This window comes from Oculina patagonica, chromosome 3 (genome assembly GCF_052425735.1).
Source record: "Oculina patagonica isolate OP01 chromosome 3, crgOcupat, whole genome shotgun sequence".
Classification (NCBI taxonomy): Eukaryota; Metazoa; Cnidaria; class Anthozoa; order Scleractinia; family Oculinidae; genus Oculina; species Oculina patagonica.
The window spans coordinates 4315537-4336149 of NC_135760.1; the positions used below are offsets into that span (position 1 = coordinate 4315537).

The following is a 20613-nucleotide window of genomic DNA, read 5'->3' on the forward strand; positions in this document are numbered from 1 at the left end:
GTCGAGCGTCCTATTTAATACAAATGAATTTTTTGCTCAAGTCGTGCACGTGGATATGAAACTTAAAACAATACCCGTGAATAATAAGGACACTCGCTTGTAAAAACGAAATCTGCGAGAAAAAATCAGTACATTGGAGGCCCAATTTTACTGCCTTAAATGTTTTCAATGAGCTTGAAACTTGCAAGCTTTATCAATTGATGACAAACCTCGAGTTTGTCAAATTTTAAAAAAAATTCATCGAGCGGTTTTTAATTTATTATCACTTTTGAAGGCATAGACCAAATTATAAACAAAAATGGCAACAAGAGCAGCTGAACGCACGCTCATCAAATTCTTTTTTCTCGCAATCGACCAAAGCAATCCCCACCACTGTTTTACACACGATTTTAAATGAAATCAAACAACTATAAGATGAAATTGCAATTCACAGGCGCGTCGTTTTCTTTAGATATTACCCCATTTTCTCGTTAGTATGTTTTTGACTGTTTTTATAGCCCCGAAAACTTCATCCCCAAATATTTCGAAAACGCTCTCATAGAATTTGTTCAAACTTTGCCAACATCGAGGCAGCTATGTGTGGTACAAGCTCCTTTGAGCGATTTTCGTAAAAATCTCCTGGTGCCGAGTAATACGAGCGAAAGTAAAAGACGTAATGACGTCATTTCGTCGCTATGGCAACTCCGATGTCAATATAACACTGATCATAAAAAAATTTCATCTTTATCTAATACAACTATTGTGATCGTTTTTCGATAGCATAGTTAATGGCGACGTAGTTAATTCTCAAACTTGAGCAGTCTTACCCCTAAAAAATCCAGTTGAGCCACCTTAATGGGTCGCTGAACATCTTGGCAACTTGAAATTATTTTGGCTAGTTTGCATATATACACTTGAGTGGAGAGAATTTGTCGATGTTCTTTTAATGATTTTTAAACATAGAAACGCCAACAGTTGGAGTTTGTCAGTCAACTAACCGTGGTATAGCCACTGTAATGTCATATAACGGCTTATCGTATAAACTAACTGAAGTTGTAAATAGTCAATATTTAGATAACTGACATGCCAGTGATGGAATAGCCTAGTACACTAATTAGCTCCTTGGCAACCAATAGTAAACGAAAGATTAGATCATTTGTGTAGCGACCAGCCTAAATATAAGGACTTTGTAAAGTTTCGTTGCAAAAAATTTTTTGGTTACGTTCTGGTTATGTTCTTTGAAGTAAAGAGCTAGAGTGCTTTGCTATCGAAGGGGTTGATGGGAAGGAGACGGCCCTTCCCTTGATGCATTGCGCGCCGCTCATATTTGCGAGAGAAGCGACTGGGTACGAGTCTGTTCTCTCCCTAGTCCCCTTCCGAACGCCTGGAACAAACTATTTAGAAAAGATTATCCCAGCTCAAAAAAAAAATGTTTTCTTACGAATACTTGGTTTTAATTTTAAATTACCAGTCCTGATAAAATACTGGAAACTTGAAATATAAAAAGAACACAGCTGATAAAACTGTTAAACTTCACGTTTAATCATTTAAATCTTAACAAATACAAACCAAAAGTTATTTACAGTCTCTGACGATAAATTTACATGGATCCTGATGAAATAGTCATAAGATGTATTGAAAGAATAGTGAAGAAAGCTCAAGTAAAGGGAAGACCCCCTTTGCGGGGGCTTTCATTTAAAACATGGTCTTTCAGCATACACTGTAATGTTAAATATTTACATGTAAAAGGACAAGCAAGTAGAAACCCAACTGCAGAAATGAGAAGGGTGGGTGACAAATAAATTACTAGTATCTGGAATTTCAGCACGCTGGGTGTACATACAGTCTAAGGTAAACTATCAAAGTACCTAACCCTTTCAATTAAATACACGTGATAAAGATCTGTTGTATCATGTGTTCATTATGCTAAGCTCCTCTTGATCTCGTTTGTCAGTCCAATTACTAATGACCTTTGCTAAGAAGTTGTGAAATTCATCTCTGACTGCTTCTGGTTCTTCATCAAGGTTTGTTTGTACACACGTCACTCTGGACAGTACTGAGGCTGTGTGGAAAAGAGAAAGTTTTTTGTAATAATATGTTACGCAATAATTTTCTCATAACTAACAATGAAATGCACTGTTATACTCTACACTAGCCTCCTAGTGCGCAGACACTTTTTGTGCCTTTCACAAGTTCACAAGGGATGCTCCTTGAATTCCCTTGATATCTTGATATTCTGTTATTGTATGGTGGTTTACAAAGCAAAATGGCTCAACTTCAAATTTTCTGGAAGACCTGTCAGTACTACCAATATAACTTTGGTTTCTGTAGCAACTACCCCATTCTCGTCCCCTTAGCCCTTTCGTTTCTCTTAGCCGGCTTGGCACGAAAAAACGGAGGGCTCTGGGGACATAGGATTTTTGAATTAATTCGAATTTTTTTGACTGGCTGTTTGGAACAAAGAATTCCTAAACGGAAGTCGAAAACGTAACGACTCTCTCATACATTCTTTTGAAACGTCGTGACTGCATACATGAAGACCGGAAGTCCTGGAATCTAGGACTGGAAATCCTGTGTTTCCTCGTGCCAAGGCCCAGCCGGCTAAGAGAAACGAAAGGGCTATGGGGACGAGAATGCAACTACCCCTGGATGGGATGGTTGTCCATCCCAGGCTAGCAACCCCTCCCCATTTTCTCAGGTTTCACCACCAATTTGTTGGAAGAGAGCATGAGAGCATGCAGGCCACTCAACTTGCCTCTCCGCTAAAAAGGAAACAAATATAACAAAAGTAACATCAAAAAACAGTCAGCGTCAAAACTACAAACAAACTATGTCATCACCTGACTACAATTACACAATTTTTATAACAAAAGCAACAAGCCATCTTACGTAGTTGTGTTCTTGTTGTATCAGCAGCTGATGGTCGGTGATGAGCAAACACTATGCATTGTGAATCCTTGAGTCCTTGGCCTTGAACAAATTGGGTGTACCTTTGAGAAAAAACAACAAAACAGTATGAAGTAACAATTTCTGATTCAAAATGTAACAGCGTTTGATAGCTGCCAAAACTCTTTAATTGTACGACGAAGTATACAGTTATTCCAGCTCGGATCCTACAAGCTAACAACAACTTACCGCTGGCCTACAGCAGGCACAATACGGGCATCCCGAAGCCCTTACAACAACAAGTCTAAAAACACATATCGTAACACAAAAGACAGACATGACATGGCAAAAGACAGAGAAAGGGGAGATTGGACCACTGACAACTTAACACAGGGAAACAAACTCACTCAAAAATCAAGTAAAAATGTCGAACCACCATTTGGGTTAGGAAAGGTAAAGGGGCACAGCTTATACAGAAATTTGATTGGTGAAATATACCCGGGGAGGGGGGAGGGGGCTCATATGAAAGGGATGGGGATGCTTGTGTCTCACTTAGGGTGTTCTGGTCAAAACACCAAATATTTTTAGCTAACAAGGTCTTGCTTAGGGTTCATATAAAGAAATAATAAACTGCTGTCATACTGTGTTGGCAATCTAGACTGAAAAGGCATGGAAAATAGTCTCCTTTAGGATGCAATTCAAATTTGCCAATGAGCATACCCACCCCTTTCATATGGGAGTCTGCCCCAGGGAAAATAACACCTTGAATATGATTGGTTACTGGAATAGGGGGAAGCCTCAAGCCAAATGGCCCACACTTGCCAGAGCTTATCCCAGATTCTTCTTAAGCATTTTGCAGCAAGGAATATTTCTATCCCTCCCCCTCCCCCCCCCCCCCCGCCATGAATGGGATGCTAGTCCATCACGGGTACCGCCAGCATTATGATGCTGGTACCCATTTATAAACCTGGGTGGAGAGAGGCACTATGAGAGTTAAGTGTCTTGCCCAAGAACACAACACAGTGACCCCGTCAGGGCTCAAACCCAAACCACTCGATCCAGAGCCCGGCACACTAACCATTAGGCCACTATGCCTCCCTTAGCTGGAATAGACTCACAATTAAATGGGACCAAAGGGGTCCAGTTTTGAAGTAGCCATATAGCTTTTATTCTCTAAGGTCATTGAAAAATATATACAGAGTAAGATTGTTTTCTTACCAAGTCTCTAGTTCCTTATCATGGTTTGCTTGATCAGGATTGTAGATGATTAAAACTCCATTTGCCTCCTTTTGGAAAGCGGCCCAACATGTAGAAAACCTTACATAGGTACAATAGAAGAAAGAATCAAAGCACAACAATTAAAACCACCATATAACACTGTGTTTTAAAGCATTGACCTACAAAAATATTATTTGATTTATTACAATACAGTCAAATCTCCACTTGCTGCAAACCCTCCCCACTTAGGGATACTAGCACTCCAGGCTATGTATGTGTTGCAGGATTGGGTATGATATTTGACATAATTTCTCAGTCCTTCTTGCCCTCCATCAATATTTTGATTTTCATCTCTAAATATGGTTCAGGGTTTGAGAGCCATTGTAGTACAACCAATAAAACTTTACAGGAGTACCCCCACCCAGGCTGCCACCTCACTATAACAGCCAGGAATTTTCATTCCAACCAGGTGCCTATCCAAATACTGCTTTTGAACCCTCCCTCTAAACAATGGCCAGTTAATTCTGCTGCAAGCTTATAATTGTAGTGAGGTTGAACTATATAATTTTGGCTCAACTGTATGCCACAATTTCTTTACATTTTCATAACATTTTTCAATGCCAGATCCAGATTATCTAGTCTAGACAGGCAGTCGTGCATATATTGTTACAGTTTAATCCAAATGGCGGAAACCTTCAGGGGAATTTGAAAAAGTTTTGAGTTATCGGGGGTAAAATTAGTTATAAAATCACCTGGAGGGGAATAAAAAAGGTTCAAGTTAATAGAAGGTTCAAGTTATCAAGATTCCTTTTTTTTTAACTGTACTATGATCGGGTAGTTCAGCACCATGCGAAATAGGGTAAATTATATGCATGCGGATTGTAAATTGTTGTTATATTTCATTTTTGCGAATTTTTTTGCTTGTTTACAAGCGAAAATAGGAGAATAGCAGTTATGTGGGGCAAAATTTGGAACATTCTTGTCTACTCTCAAGGGACTTTTTTAATTTCTCAAGGGAATATTTTAATTTCTCAAGGGATTACTTTCCGCTGTGGGTGATCACGCGATCTCGTGGAAAAAACGTGACTTGTCACATTTACAAACGTTATATAACAATGTTAAAAGTGACATGTCAGCTTTCTTATCTTAACGCACGTGTGTCTGAAAGGCGATCTATAAAAAGCGTCGCACAAACAATGGATTGCGTAACTAAAACACGAATAAATAGCCACTAGCACTTACATCGTTTAAAAATTACAAACGTCAAAAATAAACCATACCAAAAAACTTGCTCTTTTCAAAGATATTATTGAAGTTAAAATAAATGCAAGAGATGGGGGCTTCTTTTAAGGCTTCTTTTTTAGGCCAAATTTGGTCGCTACAAGCGCCCATTCTATTTCGTCATCAGCCTAGGTCGTTAGGGACGTGACCTCGCGTTGACAGCAATGTTGCATGAATCGGCTTTACAACATGCGATCGTATCTACGCAGTTCGAGTGGAATTCCAGTCAAAGACAGCAAAATTCCTTCGTATTTCATCTTCAAATATAATTCGATAGCATTCACTGTATATATGGCTTTTGTTTAATCCTTCTTAAGCCCACGAAGAAGCTGTCTTGATATCCGACCCTCGCATAGACTGTCCACAGCCCTCTATTTTTCGTGTTTTTCGATCGATGAGCGCTCGGTGAGAACGGCGAGAAACCTGGACGCCAGCACAAAACAGAAGAAGCAAGAGGGTGGGGGCGGGGGAGCGAAAAAACGCCTGACTCGTCCCCAGTCGTCTTCATACAGCACGCGGCAAATATACAGCGGAGGGAGAGATTGCCGCGTGCTATATGAAGACGACTGGGGACGAGTCAGAAAAAACGCAGCTTGAGTGTATCGATTTGTTTACGCAATGTTTTCTCCGACAGTAGTCGGAAATATCCGTATTTTTTTCGTGCTCTTTCGTGGAGCAATCGTAACGATACGGCCTTGAACACATTGAACTGCGGTCTACCTATAACAATTCAAATATGGCGTCACAAAAACAAAGCGTCGAACGCATATTTTGCTGTTTCATTTGCTAATTTCGCTGCCGTAATCGACTGCCTCGAAAGGTCCTTGCAATTTTAAAGTATAGAATTGTCAGATCTCGGTGAAATTTGCACTGTTTATTTGTGTAATGTTGAGGAATATGTGTATAAATACCCGGCGCGGACGAGCCATTTTTGACAAAATTATATGGCTGCATTTCCTCCGCGAAGATAGGAAATTGTTAAACTAAACTACAAAGCAACCGTAATGATAAGTTCGAAGAAAAATGCACAGGATAAACCTTCGACTCATACTTCATGCAAAAAAAGTCGGTATCTCGAAGAGACTTTGATTCTTTCTCATGATTGGTTAAAGACCACTAAGCCACCTGCAAAACACTATCTAGAAATGATATATCTCCCAGGCACACATATTGTTTATGCCACAAAATTATGCAAATACTTTTATGGTAGTAATAATTATCTAACTAATAAGATATCCCAAAATATCACCCAGACTGATTTGTCAGTGTCTCACAGCCCGTTTATTTGCCTTTGCCTTTGGCCACTGACAGATTACCACATTTTCCCCGGGGTATCCAATCGAACAAAATCGAACCAAAAATCAATCGAACCCAATCGAACACCAATCGTTCGATTGGGTTCGGTAATCGAACAAAATCGAACATCTATTTTGCTGTGAGTTCGATTTTCGAACCAATCGAACCAATCGAACCAATCGAACATAATCGAACATAATGGAACACAATCGAACATAATCGAACTCAATCGGGTTCGATTTTGTTCGGAATCTTTCTCTTGATAAGTAAATCACGCAGGACTAATCAAAATCAACTTTTATTGAATGGAATAAATATAAAAACGTCCAAATATCGAACTGAATGTCAATGTATATTTGGTAGAAGAGAACAAAACGACGGTAAAATAACTGGAATGCACTATTGTTTACATTTCTATATTAGAAGGAAGGATATGGTTTTTGCCCTGCTTTTCGCCGTTACACTCAGACAGAAGTTGCACCATTTTATTCACTGCAACACAGGCAGTTGTGTTCAATGTGTGAAGATTCATTAATTATTAGTAGCCAAAACGCTGCCGCTCAGTCTGTCCAAGCACTCGAGGGCGGCCAAAAGCGATGTTGACAGCAGAAAAGCAATTTCCAGCATGACAACAATTACATTGGAGGAAATGCTTACTATTAACATGGATGACAAAAATAACAAGTGAACAAGTAAAACAATTTTTTTTTCTTAAGATCGAAATCGTCGTAATAAGCAAAAAACTTGCATGCAAAATTGACTTTAGTTTGGGACGAGTACGTTGTTCGACTGCCCCAGCCGTAGCTCTTGAAATCAATCGATGCAAAATTAACGTCGCGTCGCTGGTGTGCCCGTGGCTATTGTGCAGACAATCGTCCTATCCCGGGGTATGGTAAATCGCCAAAAAAGGGTTAGAGGAACGGTGCACCGTACAATATGTACGCAGTATAAACAAACATGAGTTCGGTATTCGAACGTTCGATTGTATTTAATGAGGGTGACCCGTGACAGTAACGTAAGTTACTGATTAACTTGGGGCCCTCAGCTTAAAATAATTGTTCGGTAATCGAACGTTCGATTGAGTTCGATTGTTCATTGTTCGGTAATCGAGCGTCCGATTGAGTTCGATTGACCAAATTTTATTGTGAGTTCGATTATGTTCGATTACCGAACCCAATCGAACGATTGGTGTTCGATTGAGTTCGATTACCGAACGTTCGATTGGATACCCCGGGATTTTCCCAACCTTGTTCAAAGATATTTTTAAACGAAGCCTACACCTACGAAACCTTTTGCTATCTTGATAACTTACTTGTGATTTCCACTACAATCCCACAGCTCCACCTCACAATTAGCTGTTTTACCTGGAGATATTTCTATCCCGTTGCATTCAAACTCTAGTATTCTGTCAGGAAAAAAAAGTCGGGTTTAAAAAATTTACGGTTTCCATGTAAACAAGCAAACATCCATATATACGCACGCTGTGAAATTGCAAATTAAAGGTTATTGCATCTGTACATTCGTAATTTACCTGACACCTTGTGTCGGATGATATTCTCCTCCTGAAGTTTCAGTAGCATCAGAGAGGAAATTCGAGATTACAGTTTTACCACTCTGTGATTAAAAAAAAAACCAGATTGAGTTGAAAACCCTGCCAGCTGTGGACACTAATAATTATAAGTTCATTTCAACCTAATTTTCTATCGATCTTAAACCGTAAGACTACTTTAAAATGTTCAGTTACAAAATATAAAAGATAAAATATCTTTCTAAACGAAGAAAATTACCTCACAAGGTCCCAAAACTAGAACTTTTGCCTTGAACATTCCGAGATAGACGGTTTCCTTCTTCGTCCTTCGATCTGGAAAAAAATTGCGAGGAGATTGGGGAGAGTCAAGCAGTGAGGCGCCTGGTAAAAATTAGCTAAAATATTCTACTTTTGAAAATTTTCCTCAAATTTTCGCGGGATTTTTTGTTTTTGAAATCGCAAAAATTTATTATTATATTATAGTCGCGATAAAGGGTATCTCATCTAATTAAGGAAAAATTAAAAAATTCTTCAAATTTACTGAGATTAAGTGTTGCAAAATATCTATTAAAAGTTCAGCAAGCAAACCGTGTACGATCTCCTACCGGTATACGTTGGATCAACTGAGTGACACATAGAAAACTGAAATTGAGCAGAGACCGATACAACGTAGAATAAGAGAAAAATATAAATAAAATAAAATAAATTAATTTTTTGCCTCGAAAATTTCGCGAATATATTTTTTGCTTTATATAAATTCCTTCTAGATCTCCTTTTACCTTTTTTACTGGAATCAAAGGTCTTTTCAGATTGGTTGCTTTAAGCTGTATATTACAACTTTAGGCTTAGCTAGTAACAGCATTATGCCATTTCTCCTAGTAATGTGAGGCGCCGGGAAGCAAGTAACCCTGGGCCGGAGTAGCCTCATTTATATGCTTACAGGTGTAAATTTGTAAATAATAAAGATGGTAAATTTTAAGCTCGGTAATAAATAATGAAGATGAAGTTTAACATGCTGAGCATGGGAAAAAAAAAAATTCCCGGGAAAACCCCGCCCCAGGGGGGGCCCTACAAAAGGTGGGGGGGGCCAAAGTATGTAAATTATAACATGTCGACAGCTGCTCTGAATTGAAATATCTTTTTAAAATTTAAATATGGTAATGCAGGCACATGTTTATTTCCTGCATAAAAGACTTGTTTTCCTTCTCAGTCGAGTAACATGCCCGCAGGAATAAAAAGAGGTTTACTGATACTCAAAGTCTAAAAAATTTGCCTGCAAATCGAGCTGGATTTATCCTTACAGCCGGCTTTTGGAGTTCTTTTGCAGTTGAATGGAGAGCGGTTACATTAAAAACAACAATAACATAAGCTAACATTCATAGCATAGAAACGAAGGTAAACAAACAGGCTAAGGGTGTCACAAGTCAGAAAATAGAAGATTCAACTTATTTGTCGTGTGGGGGCCTTAGCCACCCTCTGTTCAAAACGGCAGAACTCGCCTAAATACTTACTTACAGACCTACTATGCTCTTCGCGCCCCGGAAGACGCTTGAAACCATAAAACTCTATAAAATGGCAACTGTTTATTTATAGTTGACAATTTAGTTAAAATTTAGCATCGGACTAAACAGAGAGATCAAAATGAAGTTATATAAATATTGTATGTGTCTGCTGGCATCAAGTTTAACATGATAAAGGATGAAAGAGTTTTCGGCTCACATCTTTCGGATTTTTTTTTTTTTCACAACAAAGGGCAGTGTAAGCTAGGCTACTTTTGAAACTGTTAGGTTCTTGGTTATTTTTCTGAAAAATAGAATGGAATACATTATCTGTTTATATCCATAGAAATGGCGACAATTTAGACGAATTGTTGGAATTTATACCTGGCTTTAAGCACTTAACAAATTCAGGTGTTATTTTTGAAGTGACTTTTCAAAAAGATTTAAGTGCGATTTATTTCCCGCTGAAGCTGATAAACATTACATACACCGAATACCTGTTTTCTTTCGCCGACGGTTCACTGGACGTCGCGATAAGGAATTCGGAAAAGCTTTGCCTGACATTTTTCTTCTGATCGATGTTAGCTGCTTCGCCGAAATAAAAATGTCACTCGCGATCAGTTAATAGGTAAAACTGTCTGGACCATGTTATGGGCGATCGGCTGCTGTAATTAACAGTTACTGCCTCCAGACAAAATTGAAAAGGAAGTTTGAATAATGAATGAGTAAACGACATGCGTGAAAGAAAACAAACAAAAGACAGCAGGAATTAATATAAATAAATGCATTAGCTGAAACTGCAAAGTTTTAAATTAAAAAGATGTATTATTAATGAACTCGGTCCCATTCTCCAGTCGAGATTTGGCAAATCCAGGCGGCAAACCTTTAGTAGAAGCGACGAAGAATTTCCGATTTTTCTTACCCAATAAAAAAATAGTACGAACACTTGGAACTCAACCTCGTCCCCAGGGTCTTCTCGGCGACTTGAAAGCGGAGTAGACCCTGGGAACGAGGTTGCTGGAGAATAATCCGAAAGTAATAACGTCAACATGGCATGGTGACGTGACGTCATGCTGCTTAGCAACTCCAGCTAGTGACAAAATCGGCAGCTTCGGTTATCGAAGACAGAGAATCTGATTATTGTTCTAAACAGCGGGTAATAATGATTATTTTTCCAAAGCAAAGAGGGACTGCATAATTGTAATTTTGAGCTCAGAAAACTAAAATAAAAACCGGCTTTATAAATCTGCTGAAATTTTGATAATATGAAATATCAAAACTTACTTGTATTATAGTCCTTATATTTTGAAAATCTCGAAAAAAAAACCCAGCGAGTTACACGTATTTTAAAAAAATTGCACCCTTAGCACTAGCACTATGATCAAAGCATAACTGATGCAAAATATTCTCGAAAAAGCCTACAAATAAACACCAAAGTTGCAACAATTTTGCAAGTTTACAGTTTGAAGTTTTTTACATATGGCTCTATGCCACTCTTAATTTTCAAAATGGCAGGAATTTTTTTCCATTTGAAAATACAACATTTTCCTATTCGATATGTTCAAGTTGAAGGTTCAAAGCTCTGTCAGGGATGAAGATAAGGGGATTGCAAAAAAATTTTTTTTTTTTTAAAAAAATATTTTTTATATAATACCTACTCTCTATTTTTTTTTAAATATTTTATATAAGGGTTTGTGTGTAGTATTTGAAAACATAATCGACCTACCAGTTGTCGCGGCAGATGATTCGCTGACCGACATCTTCTATACGACCTTCAACTTGGCTGTGTATATGGTGCTAGCATACACTCAGTAATGAACTAAACTCAGAACCTTCGCTTTTAAACCCCTGAAGAGTTTTATCAGCACAGTGAATAGAATGATATTCGCACGTTAACAAAATACCGCGCAAAACATCTGCCTCAATCACTGTCTACCACTGATTAATATTTGCCTGCGTCTTGAAAATATATGAGTGTTACTGGTAGTTTATTTGCGATTGTCAAAACTTGATAAGGACCTGGCGGGAACAATGCGAGATGTCGAGCGTTATACGTCTTATACGGCGCGGGGGCGGGTCTAGCCGTCATTAAGGTGAAAAGCGGGAAAAGAAGTAATAAGGTTGAAACAGAAAGTAATTAACACATTGTAATAAAAAAGAGCTAGACACCTTCTTGGAGTTGATTACAGTATAGTAAGTCAATATATACAGTCTTAAGTGTCAAAGTTTAAATGATAAATACATCATCAGTACTGCAGTTTACACAAACATTTTTCACACTGAGACGTCTACATCGACGTCTAGGACCGGTAAGGAAGTCTGTTTGTCAGGCTTATATCGGATTTATTTCAAAGGGTCTGATAACTGAAAATGGTTTTTATTTTTTTTTCGTGTCATAAAAAATGTTTTCTTTTCTTTTGATCAAAATCAGTCGTCTGTTTTGGTCAATAATAAGAAGTCTTTTTTTCGAAAATTAAGCACAGACAGTCGGGGCATTTATTTTTTATCACCAAGCTTAAAATTTACCATCTTTATTATTTACTACACACTTGAGATGATTTCGACATTGCTGATCCTAGCAGTATGCAGGACGCGTGTCACATATAAACCTAGTAAATGGCCCAGTTCACAAAGACTCTCTCGTAGCTCAGTTGGTTAGAGCGCCCAACCGATATCTGGGAGGCCATGGGTTCGATTCCCGTCGGGGACTTACCTTATTGTTACTTATTTTCGCCGGACTTACTTTTCGCGATTTTCGCGAGAAAAACGCGAAAGACCCGGAATTTTTTAAAAGTTTTCATTGTATTACAAGTCATCTCCATTATTTATAACCAAGCTTAAAATTTACCATCTTTATTCTCATTCTCCGCAGAGGCTCTTTTAGTGGGGGAGGAGAAAAAAAGGGGGGGGGGGGGGGAAGGGAAAAAATCCCCCCCCCCCCAAAAAAAAAAAAAGAAGGGGGGGGAGATTTATTATTTACTAGTCAGGGCATGTGTTGTTGCCCATGATAAAAGCGGGCGATCCCGGAGATCGCTAGACTTGTTAAGTGTCTAGGAGACCGTAATACCGAGTCCTTTTTTTCACTACTGAAGCAGCATTAATAAAATCACTAAGAGAGCAGCTGGTCCATTTTTTAACGTACAGTTCTCTCTCTCTGCACTTCAGTCGTAAAAGCGTACACGGGCTATATCGGGCTTTGTAGGGCCGTAAAGGGTTGTCTAGGTATATTCTCGGGACATTTAATGGGGGTTACATGGAATACCGTAGAATTCCGGTTATAAGCCCTGGGCTTATACAACTTCGTAAGGGTTTTTTGTGGGCTTATAAGCGGAGGGGATTATATCCGGGAGGGCTTATAAGCGGAATGAAAAAAACGTTTCGAAACGATCCCCGGGAGTGTTGATCGAAATACGTTTTTAAGTTAAAAACGCACAAAAAGCGACATTTAGCCCTGTTCAGTACTGTCATCCGGAAGAGGGGGGCTTATATCCGGGGGGGGGGGCTTATAATCCAATTTTTTTGTTGTTTCCAGGTTGACGGGCCTATAACCGGGGGGGCTTATAACCGGAATTTTACGGTACTCACCAAGCGGATTGAATTATCGACCGAACGACGAAGTTAATTGGTTAGGGAGCAACCTTATCCCCAGGCTCTTCTCTGCGACGATTTTCAAAATGGCTGTGCGTTTTTAAAAAGTAGAGAAAACACTGGGGACAAGGTTGGCAAGTAAGTTTTCTGGTAATACGGGTAAGAAAATGCGCTGTTCTCCCTTTCCATTGCTGCCGAGTGCGGGGATAAGTCTCGAGCGAATCCGCAGTCAGTACCTACCTTGAAAATAGACAAAGGAATCCTAGCAAGAGTTGAAACGCGAACTGAGCACTCCTAATAATCGTAAGGGACACACGTGCGTAAGCCATGCCCCCACGTGTCAGGCAAGTTTTCTTTCCATTTCGCCGTTTTTTGTTCAAATTGAAGTGTTATTACGAGCAAGGATAGATAACAATAGTTGCCTAGTGAAAGCGTAATGCCATTCCCCCACGTGCGCAAGCCAGTGTTTTTACTTTTTAAATGTTTCGCATCCGAACCCGTCTTTGACAAATGGCACCGACAAGTCCGCATATCTCTATTTTCAAACACGTAGAACTTTTTTAATAAACTCCAAAAAATTTATAACCTTTGGCGTTTTTTTCTATTTTTAATTTAAAAATAAAATTTTTTTTTTATTTTTTTTTTTTTTTTTTTTTTTTTTTTTTGCCCCCAGTGGGCGCAAGCCATGCCCCCCTCGAGTATCTTAACGTTCATTCCAGATTCTTTTTAGACTAATAGACAGTCATTTTTTGCGAACGCGCGCACAAGCGATTTTAAACGATTGAAGAGAGAAAAACCCGACTGCTTTGATGCTTCGCTAAAATTGGAACTGTTTCACATGGTTTCAGGCGAAGATGAACGGAAATGTAGTTCTTTTGCTATTTTTATTTTCGTAATTTTCAGTTTAATAGCTAAAAAAAAAGATCTAAAAATAGTGCGAAGAGGCCATGAGGTTTTAGGCGTCCTCAAGTCTGTGGAGTCAGGGACAGAGTATGGTGAATTTTTAAAGCTAATAATATTAGCGAAAAATAAGCCATATAGAAAACTGCTACGCGAATACCTTATTGCAAAAACCATTCGCAACAACATAATTTCGCCTGCTTGGAGATTTTGTTTGGCATTTCTAGTAATGGGCTCCTGATTTGTTAAATAAGCCACTTTCTTTTTTTCGCAACATCAAATTTATGAGCGCGAAAAACGCTATAATTTGATGTTGTGATAGTTTCGTGTAATAACGTACAATGTGTCATAATAATTTTTTGTCGTCCGCTGAGCTGATAAATTAGGGCCTGTTTATATGGAGGAAAGTTGTTCCTTGTAAGAGGACCCCCTACCGAGCCACCCCGGGCAAGAGCTCTACGTTCTAAAATAGCTGCGAACCGAAGAGAGAGTTGGTGGGGAGGGACTGGTGAGACGAGTTGGACCGGCAGCAGTGCGCCACCGAGAAGGATACGGAGTGTGCGCTGCTCAACGGCTCAAACAACGTTCGAAAGTTGACGAGTCGGGGTAAATTTGTCCAAAAATGGTCTTGGTCGATGCTTCAGTGTTCCTGATTCAAAATATTATCTCGCCATTTTTGAACCGACAGGGCAGTTTTGGGACCCCATCGCCGAAGAGTCGGGGAGAGCCCCCACTAGGGACAACCCCCTCAGGGCGTATGGAGGAGAGTGTCCCGTAGGAGGGTTACCCTCTCCCCCGAGCCATCTTTTGCCGAGCGTTTAGATGAGAAAGTTGTCCCTGTTGACCGAGCCAAAACTTGGCCCTCTCGGTTCAAAAGACTGGCGAGAGTTGTTTTGAAACATCTATTATGGCTGCTTTTTCCAAAATCAGAAACGCTGAATCGTCAACCAACACCATTTTTTGGACTAATTTACCGCCGACTTCGATTTCAATTTATCTGCAATTTTGTTTTTGCTGATTTTAGCGTTTGCGCATGCTCCGTATATGTCAACTTGTCCCTGGTAGGCGAGGGAAAGATAAGCAAATGTTTATATGGATAAAAGTTGGTTCGCTCCCCAGGGTCACGCTACCTTCAAGCGATGTGACCCTCCATCCAGGGTCACCCTGTCCCCCGAGCCAACGTTGTGCAATTTCCCATATAAACGGCTCCCAGCTATTTATAAGGAGACGTATGAAAAGCTCTCCCCCCGGGGGGCTCGGATGGAGGGAACCCCCACTAGGGACAACTCCTCATATAAACAGGCCCTCAGTCTCGGCTGTTAAAGGACGCTGTTACATTTAATATAGTCATTTTGGTAATAAAAGATGTATGTGTTTGCTACTAAGAAAAAGTTCTGAGTAGACACATTTATTTCATAGATCGCCAGTAGTACTGAACAATTTTTTTCGTGATTAAATATAATTCCCGTAACTGTGTTATCGAGACGTTAGATATATTGGGGCTCGTTGTTTCGAGATGAATTACATGATTTCCGTATTTCCTTCGGACAGTTATTTTCTCTTGATGAAACATAAATTTATATGTTTACGGAGTCCAAGAATTTACCAGGCGTGGGCGATTCATTTGAGCTATATTTGACGATTATTGCTCAAAGACATCCTAAGTCAGCACGCTCAGTTTCATTTCGCTCTAGCTAACAACCGTGCCACTGCGACAAAAAATGCAAATTTTTATAGAAAAACCATAAGCAGTGAATTTTTTAAAGAGCAAAATTCTTAATTTACTTAAGAGTGACATTGTTCTGTTTAGAATAAAAGCTCCAATCACTCGGTGTGTTTTTTGTTTGTAATATATTTTGGGGAATATTTCAGCCTTGATGACTTTAAACTATGATATGTTTTTCTTCTGTGACATAAATAAAATTGCGAGGAATAGTAATATTTGAAATATTAATATTTGAAGTACAAATAGAAAAATTAGCCGAGAGCAGCTGTAACCCTTTGCGAAATTCCGAAAAAATAAACTGTTGTTTTCTTTTAGGTAACAGTGTGAGATTAGGTATATCAATTAAAATCCCCGACGACTGACTGATTTTTGTGTCATATTCTCTTTACTGCGTGAACCTTTAAGGCGACTAAGGAAAGACTATCGTTTCGAATCGTGCATTTTCTATTGCCGATTAGTCAGTACTGACCCTTTACTTTAACAGATTCGATTTGCGGTCGATTTCAAGATGAATTACGTGTGGTAAATATTATTGACCATTTTTCTAGATTTTAGTTTAGTCTTCGCAGGCTAATGTCGCTAATAAAATCTGTACTTTTTTCTAACGATCAAAAGATGAAATGATATGACTGCTTCCATAGTTTAGCCTCTAACCATACCGTAATAATAGATACGTCGCGTCGCTCGACAAAAGTCATATTGTAAAACACGACTGTTTTGCGATAATTATAAAGTAGAAACCAGTTAACTTACTTGTATTGCCTTGCTGTCGATCCTGCTTAGCATTTCGTTTAGATCGTCCAGCTGAGCTTTGCGTTTCCGCTCCGGTCATTGACCGAGCTGAATGCTTTGGTTTTTGGCTGTTGGCTGGCGGTTTTGCCGACATGACTAAACCTCAACATCAGTGGCGCGGCCGAAATTAAGCGCTCTTTGTGACTGAATATTAAATATGCGAATTCACCCCGCCACTTTGACATTTGCGCTTCAAGTCGGTCAATTTAATTTAATCAAACATATTCTGTATGATATAATAGTATTTGGTAACCTCCCGGGCTATGTCACTATTTCGGTGGCATTTTACCAGTTCTGTTTGCCAGCCTTTTTATCTTTTATAGTGTTTGTTTGAAAACCTTTTTACTAAAAAGCCAATAACAGTAAACAAATCTCACATTTGTGTTTGAAATGCATGTTTGTTTTTTTTTTTTTGTTTAAGAGCCATCGTTCATTCAAGCGAATTTATGCAAAAGAACAGAAAAACTGTGTTTGCACTGTACAAACTCTTAGTTTACCTTAGTCTGGCGGGGAAAGACTGTTTAGCGTTGAACAAAATTACTCGGAATTTTGCTAAAATTTAGTCGAGGTTTAAAAGACCAATGTTTAAGACCAAAATCCAAAAGTTGCTTGAAAGTTGCTCCAAAAAATCCAAAACGTTGCTTTTAAATACGGAAAATTCCCCAAATACTATGTTAATTTCCCTTTGAAGGTAAGATTTCTAAGCATTTTCATGCAATTTAACTTCAACAGAAATATCTAAATAACATTTTAACACCAAAATTTGTTGAATTACAAGGATTTTTTTCGCAAAGAACAATGGTGAAGATATCGGCGATGACGTCATGTTTCCTGACGAGTTTTTATGCTTTTTGATCCGAAAGTTGAAGCATCTTCTGAACTTCCTCGGAAATCTTCGGCAAATTTCGCTTCTCTTCGGAAAAGTTCGAAAAATACTCAGAAACGCTCAGATGGCCTTCGAGCAGCACTCGGACAATCTTCGGAAATCTTCGATCTAGAACTTTTTTCCTTTCGGCGAAAGGAAAAAAGTTCCTCGAAAGATGAAAATTAAAAGTTGCCAAAAAGTTGCCGAGCATCTTTGCACAGCTCTAACTGTTGGAGCACGGGTTGATGGCGCAGAGATAAGAAAATAACTAATTCCTCTAAATTCTAAAGTTTCATGTGGAAACAATAAATGAATGACCACTAATTCTCATTTGTACTTCCTGGATGGGAGATAGCCCATCGCAAGTTGACTTTTAAAGCCGTTGTTTTTGGCGTCTAGAAAAACTCCACTGGCATCCCAGTATACAGGTTGTCCGATTTAAGTGTGTGTCTCGGCGCAGAACACAAGGAGAGACCCTGGAGGCCGCGCGCCCAGCGGACATCGCCGGATAGCGTATATTACACAGTACCTTCTGACCTCCGTCTTATTTGCTGTTCATCCTGACTGATTCGGCTGCTTACGGACACACGTCGTTGTTCCTCGTGTGTTCGGCTGCTTTGGGATAGACGTCGTTGTTCCTCGTGTGTTCGGCTGCTTTCGGATAAACGTCGCTGTTCTTCGTGAGTTCGGCTGTTTGATGGACGACGATTTGCAGTTGCTAGAACAAGCAGTGAAACTTTAAAGAGTATCACAAGACAAGGGACTTTTGGATGACTTTCTGCTTTATACTGAGCCACTTATACCCAGCCCAGCCGGCGAGAGGCCGGCGCCGGAAAAAAAGGGGGTGAGAAATGAACTGTTGTTCAACTTTTCGAAAAGCTCACTTCCTTTTTACTCAATTGAAGTAAAGCAATTACCTTATTGTTACTTAGTTTCGCGAAAATAGAACGGGCATATTTTGCGGGACTTAATTTTCGCGATTTGGCCAAAAAATACGTTAAAAGCATTAAAAACACGTTTAAAACGTTTAAAATAAGTTTTTCGCGGGTCTTTAATTTTGCGATTTTAAAATAAGTAATAATAAGGTATAACCTTGGTTTCCCCTCAACCTAAAAGTGCTTCTTATATGTCCTAGTGGTTTCCGTTATATCCTTGTTTTTTTTTTTACATCCCTAGGGTTTCTCTTAACTTACCCCCAGGATTCGCGCCGCTGCTCCTACGGCGTCGAGGCGGATCTTCCGTGTGAAACGGACGCCCTGTGCAAAAGTGTATAAGAGTGTAAAATCAATAAACTATTACCATCGAAGTGGAGACGACTAGCGAACAATGTTTTTATAGTCACACTTTGCCGTTTATAGAAACTGAGTTAAATAATTGTTTTAGGTCAATTTCCAGGGGAGCTCAGGGCAAAAAACAAAATTGCGGTGGTTATGTTTGCTGACATGGCAGAGTTGTTTATACTCGTCTTAGTCCCCTTACCGCGCGTAACACAAAATGCGCGGTGGAATTGAGCGTTAGAAACCAAAATGCATTTTTTTAATAAACACTTTTCATGCAGTTTCCAACTGACAATATTATATAGAAAAATCTGATTAAGGAAAATTCCTCTTGATAAATTTGGCGAATACTTTTTTTTTCCTTTTTAAATTTCCTGTTAATTTTCAGCGATACTGAGAGAATATAATCCGACATTGCGTTTATTATGAGGGCTCTTGAAGCGTGACAGTTCCCCGAAAGATCTTTTTATATTTGCCTCAACGAACTCTCAGTTATATATTCACAACGCTCTCTAAAATTGCGCTTAGGTTTTTCAATGCTTGAAATTTTTGAAATCGGGTAAAATAATTTTTCGATAACAAAATATTTTACAAGATGATATTTTTTGTATATTTTGCTATTCCTTTTTATATTGATGCGCCCGCATACGACATTGATCGCCAAAATATCGTAAAAATATAAAGCGATGCTGCACGCTAAGCCAGCTAATAAGGTGTAGGATTAATGAAAAAAAAAATAACAAAACACATACCATTTGGAGCATTCCCTGGGAGCTTTGAATCCATTTAAATTTTTGTAAAAAAAAATAAAGGACTTGCAAGTAACGATGATTGAAACGTGAGCAACAAAGCCCATATAAAACTGAGGCCGATTAGCCGCTAACGCTGAATGGTGAATTTATTTATATTTCAGAGGAAGGGCTGTAATTTGCATCTGTAATAAGGCCCAAGTGTTGCCGGAGGGTGTTTGTTCGAAAACTAAGTGACGGAACAACAAGAAACCATGAATAGATTTTTCCAGAATTAATAAGGATGTGTGCTGTAACGGAGCAGTCATTTCCCGTTGATTTGTTGCGAAATTCTGAGAATACACAAATCTTTAATTAAAGTGACTTCGGCATTGACTTGTTAATTTGTCCAGACCGCCTGCCTTCGTTAAATACCAAGCGTAGTTGCATGGAAACCCATTTAAAGGCTGACAAGGCATTTTTACTGGGTTTTTCGTTTAAGGCCTATGGCCAAGATTCTATGCCAAGAATAAAATAAATCACCTCATTTTGATTAAAGGATAGTTGACGAATTCATTGTGTAAACAAAAATACTGTCAGGAAATAAAGACACCTCAATGTGAAAAAGAAAAAAATTGAGATACAAAATTTAAAATTGTAAAATGCACTGAGTAGAATTCTTAGTGAGCGATTTTTTCACTTAAATTAAAATTACAGTTTTGCGGTTATTTATCTAATTCCGAATCCGAGAAAATCTAACAGTGGCCAAATAACAAGCTCAAAATTCATTTTTCGATTAAATATTAGGCAAATTTGACAAGCTGCAGGTGCAAACACGTCTTAAAAACACAGCTGGGTTAATTATCGTTACCAAGGTTGCGCGGTTGCGCGCCCATTATGAACTGGTACTGAGACCCGCTCGGTCACATTGGTGAGCGGCTACTTAGTTAACTGCGGCAAAGTATGACAGAAGCTTTCGCGGAGGAAGCGCCCGCCCGCAAGTGCTCATGGTGAAGTGTGCTCTGTTAAAGGGGCTATGTCACGATACTA

At 39.0% G+C, this 20613-nt stretch overlaps 1 protein-coding gene across 2 annotated transcripts; it reads right to left on the minus strand.

Annotated features, from left to right (window-relative positions):
• Window positions 1–1497: 1497 nt before the first annotated feature.
• Window positions 1498–19653, minus strand: LOC144646230 (intraflagellar transport protein 22 homolog). Of its 2 annotated transcripts, XM_078505771.1 has the most exons (9): window positions 19588–19653; window positions 18752–18814; window positions 18088–18276; window positions 8448–8521; window positions 8192–8274; window positions 7973–8065; window positions 4084–4182; window positions 2869–2969; window positions 1498–2041 (listed from the first exon to the last, which is right to left on the minus strand). In XM_078505771.1, the coding sequence occupies exons 1-9, from the start codon at window positions 19619–19621 to the stop codon at window positions 1890–1892; spliced, it is 888 nt and encodes a 295-aa protein (XP_078361897.1). In that variant the 5' UTR covers window positions 19622–19653; the 3' UTR covers window positions 1498–1889. The 2 variants fall into 2 exon arrangements, with proteins under 2 accessions (XP_078361897.1, XP_078361898.1); XM_078505772.1 differs by lacking the exons at window positions 18088–18276; window positions 18752–18814; window positions 19588–19653 and adding an exon at window positions 16655–16866.
• Between the last annotated feature and the right edge of the window lie 960 nt (window positions 19654–20613).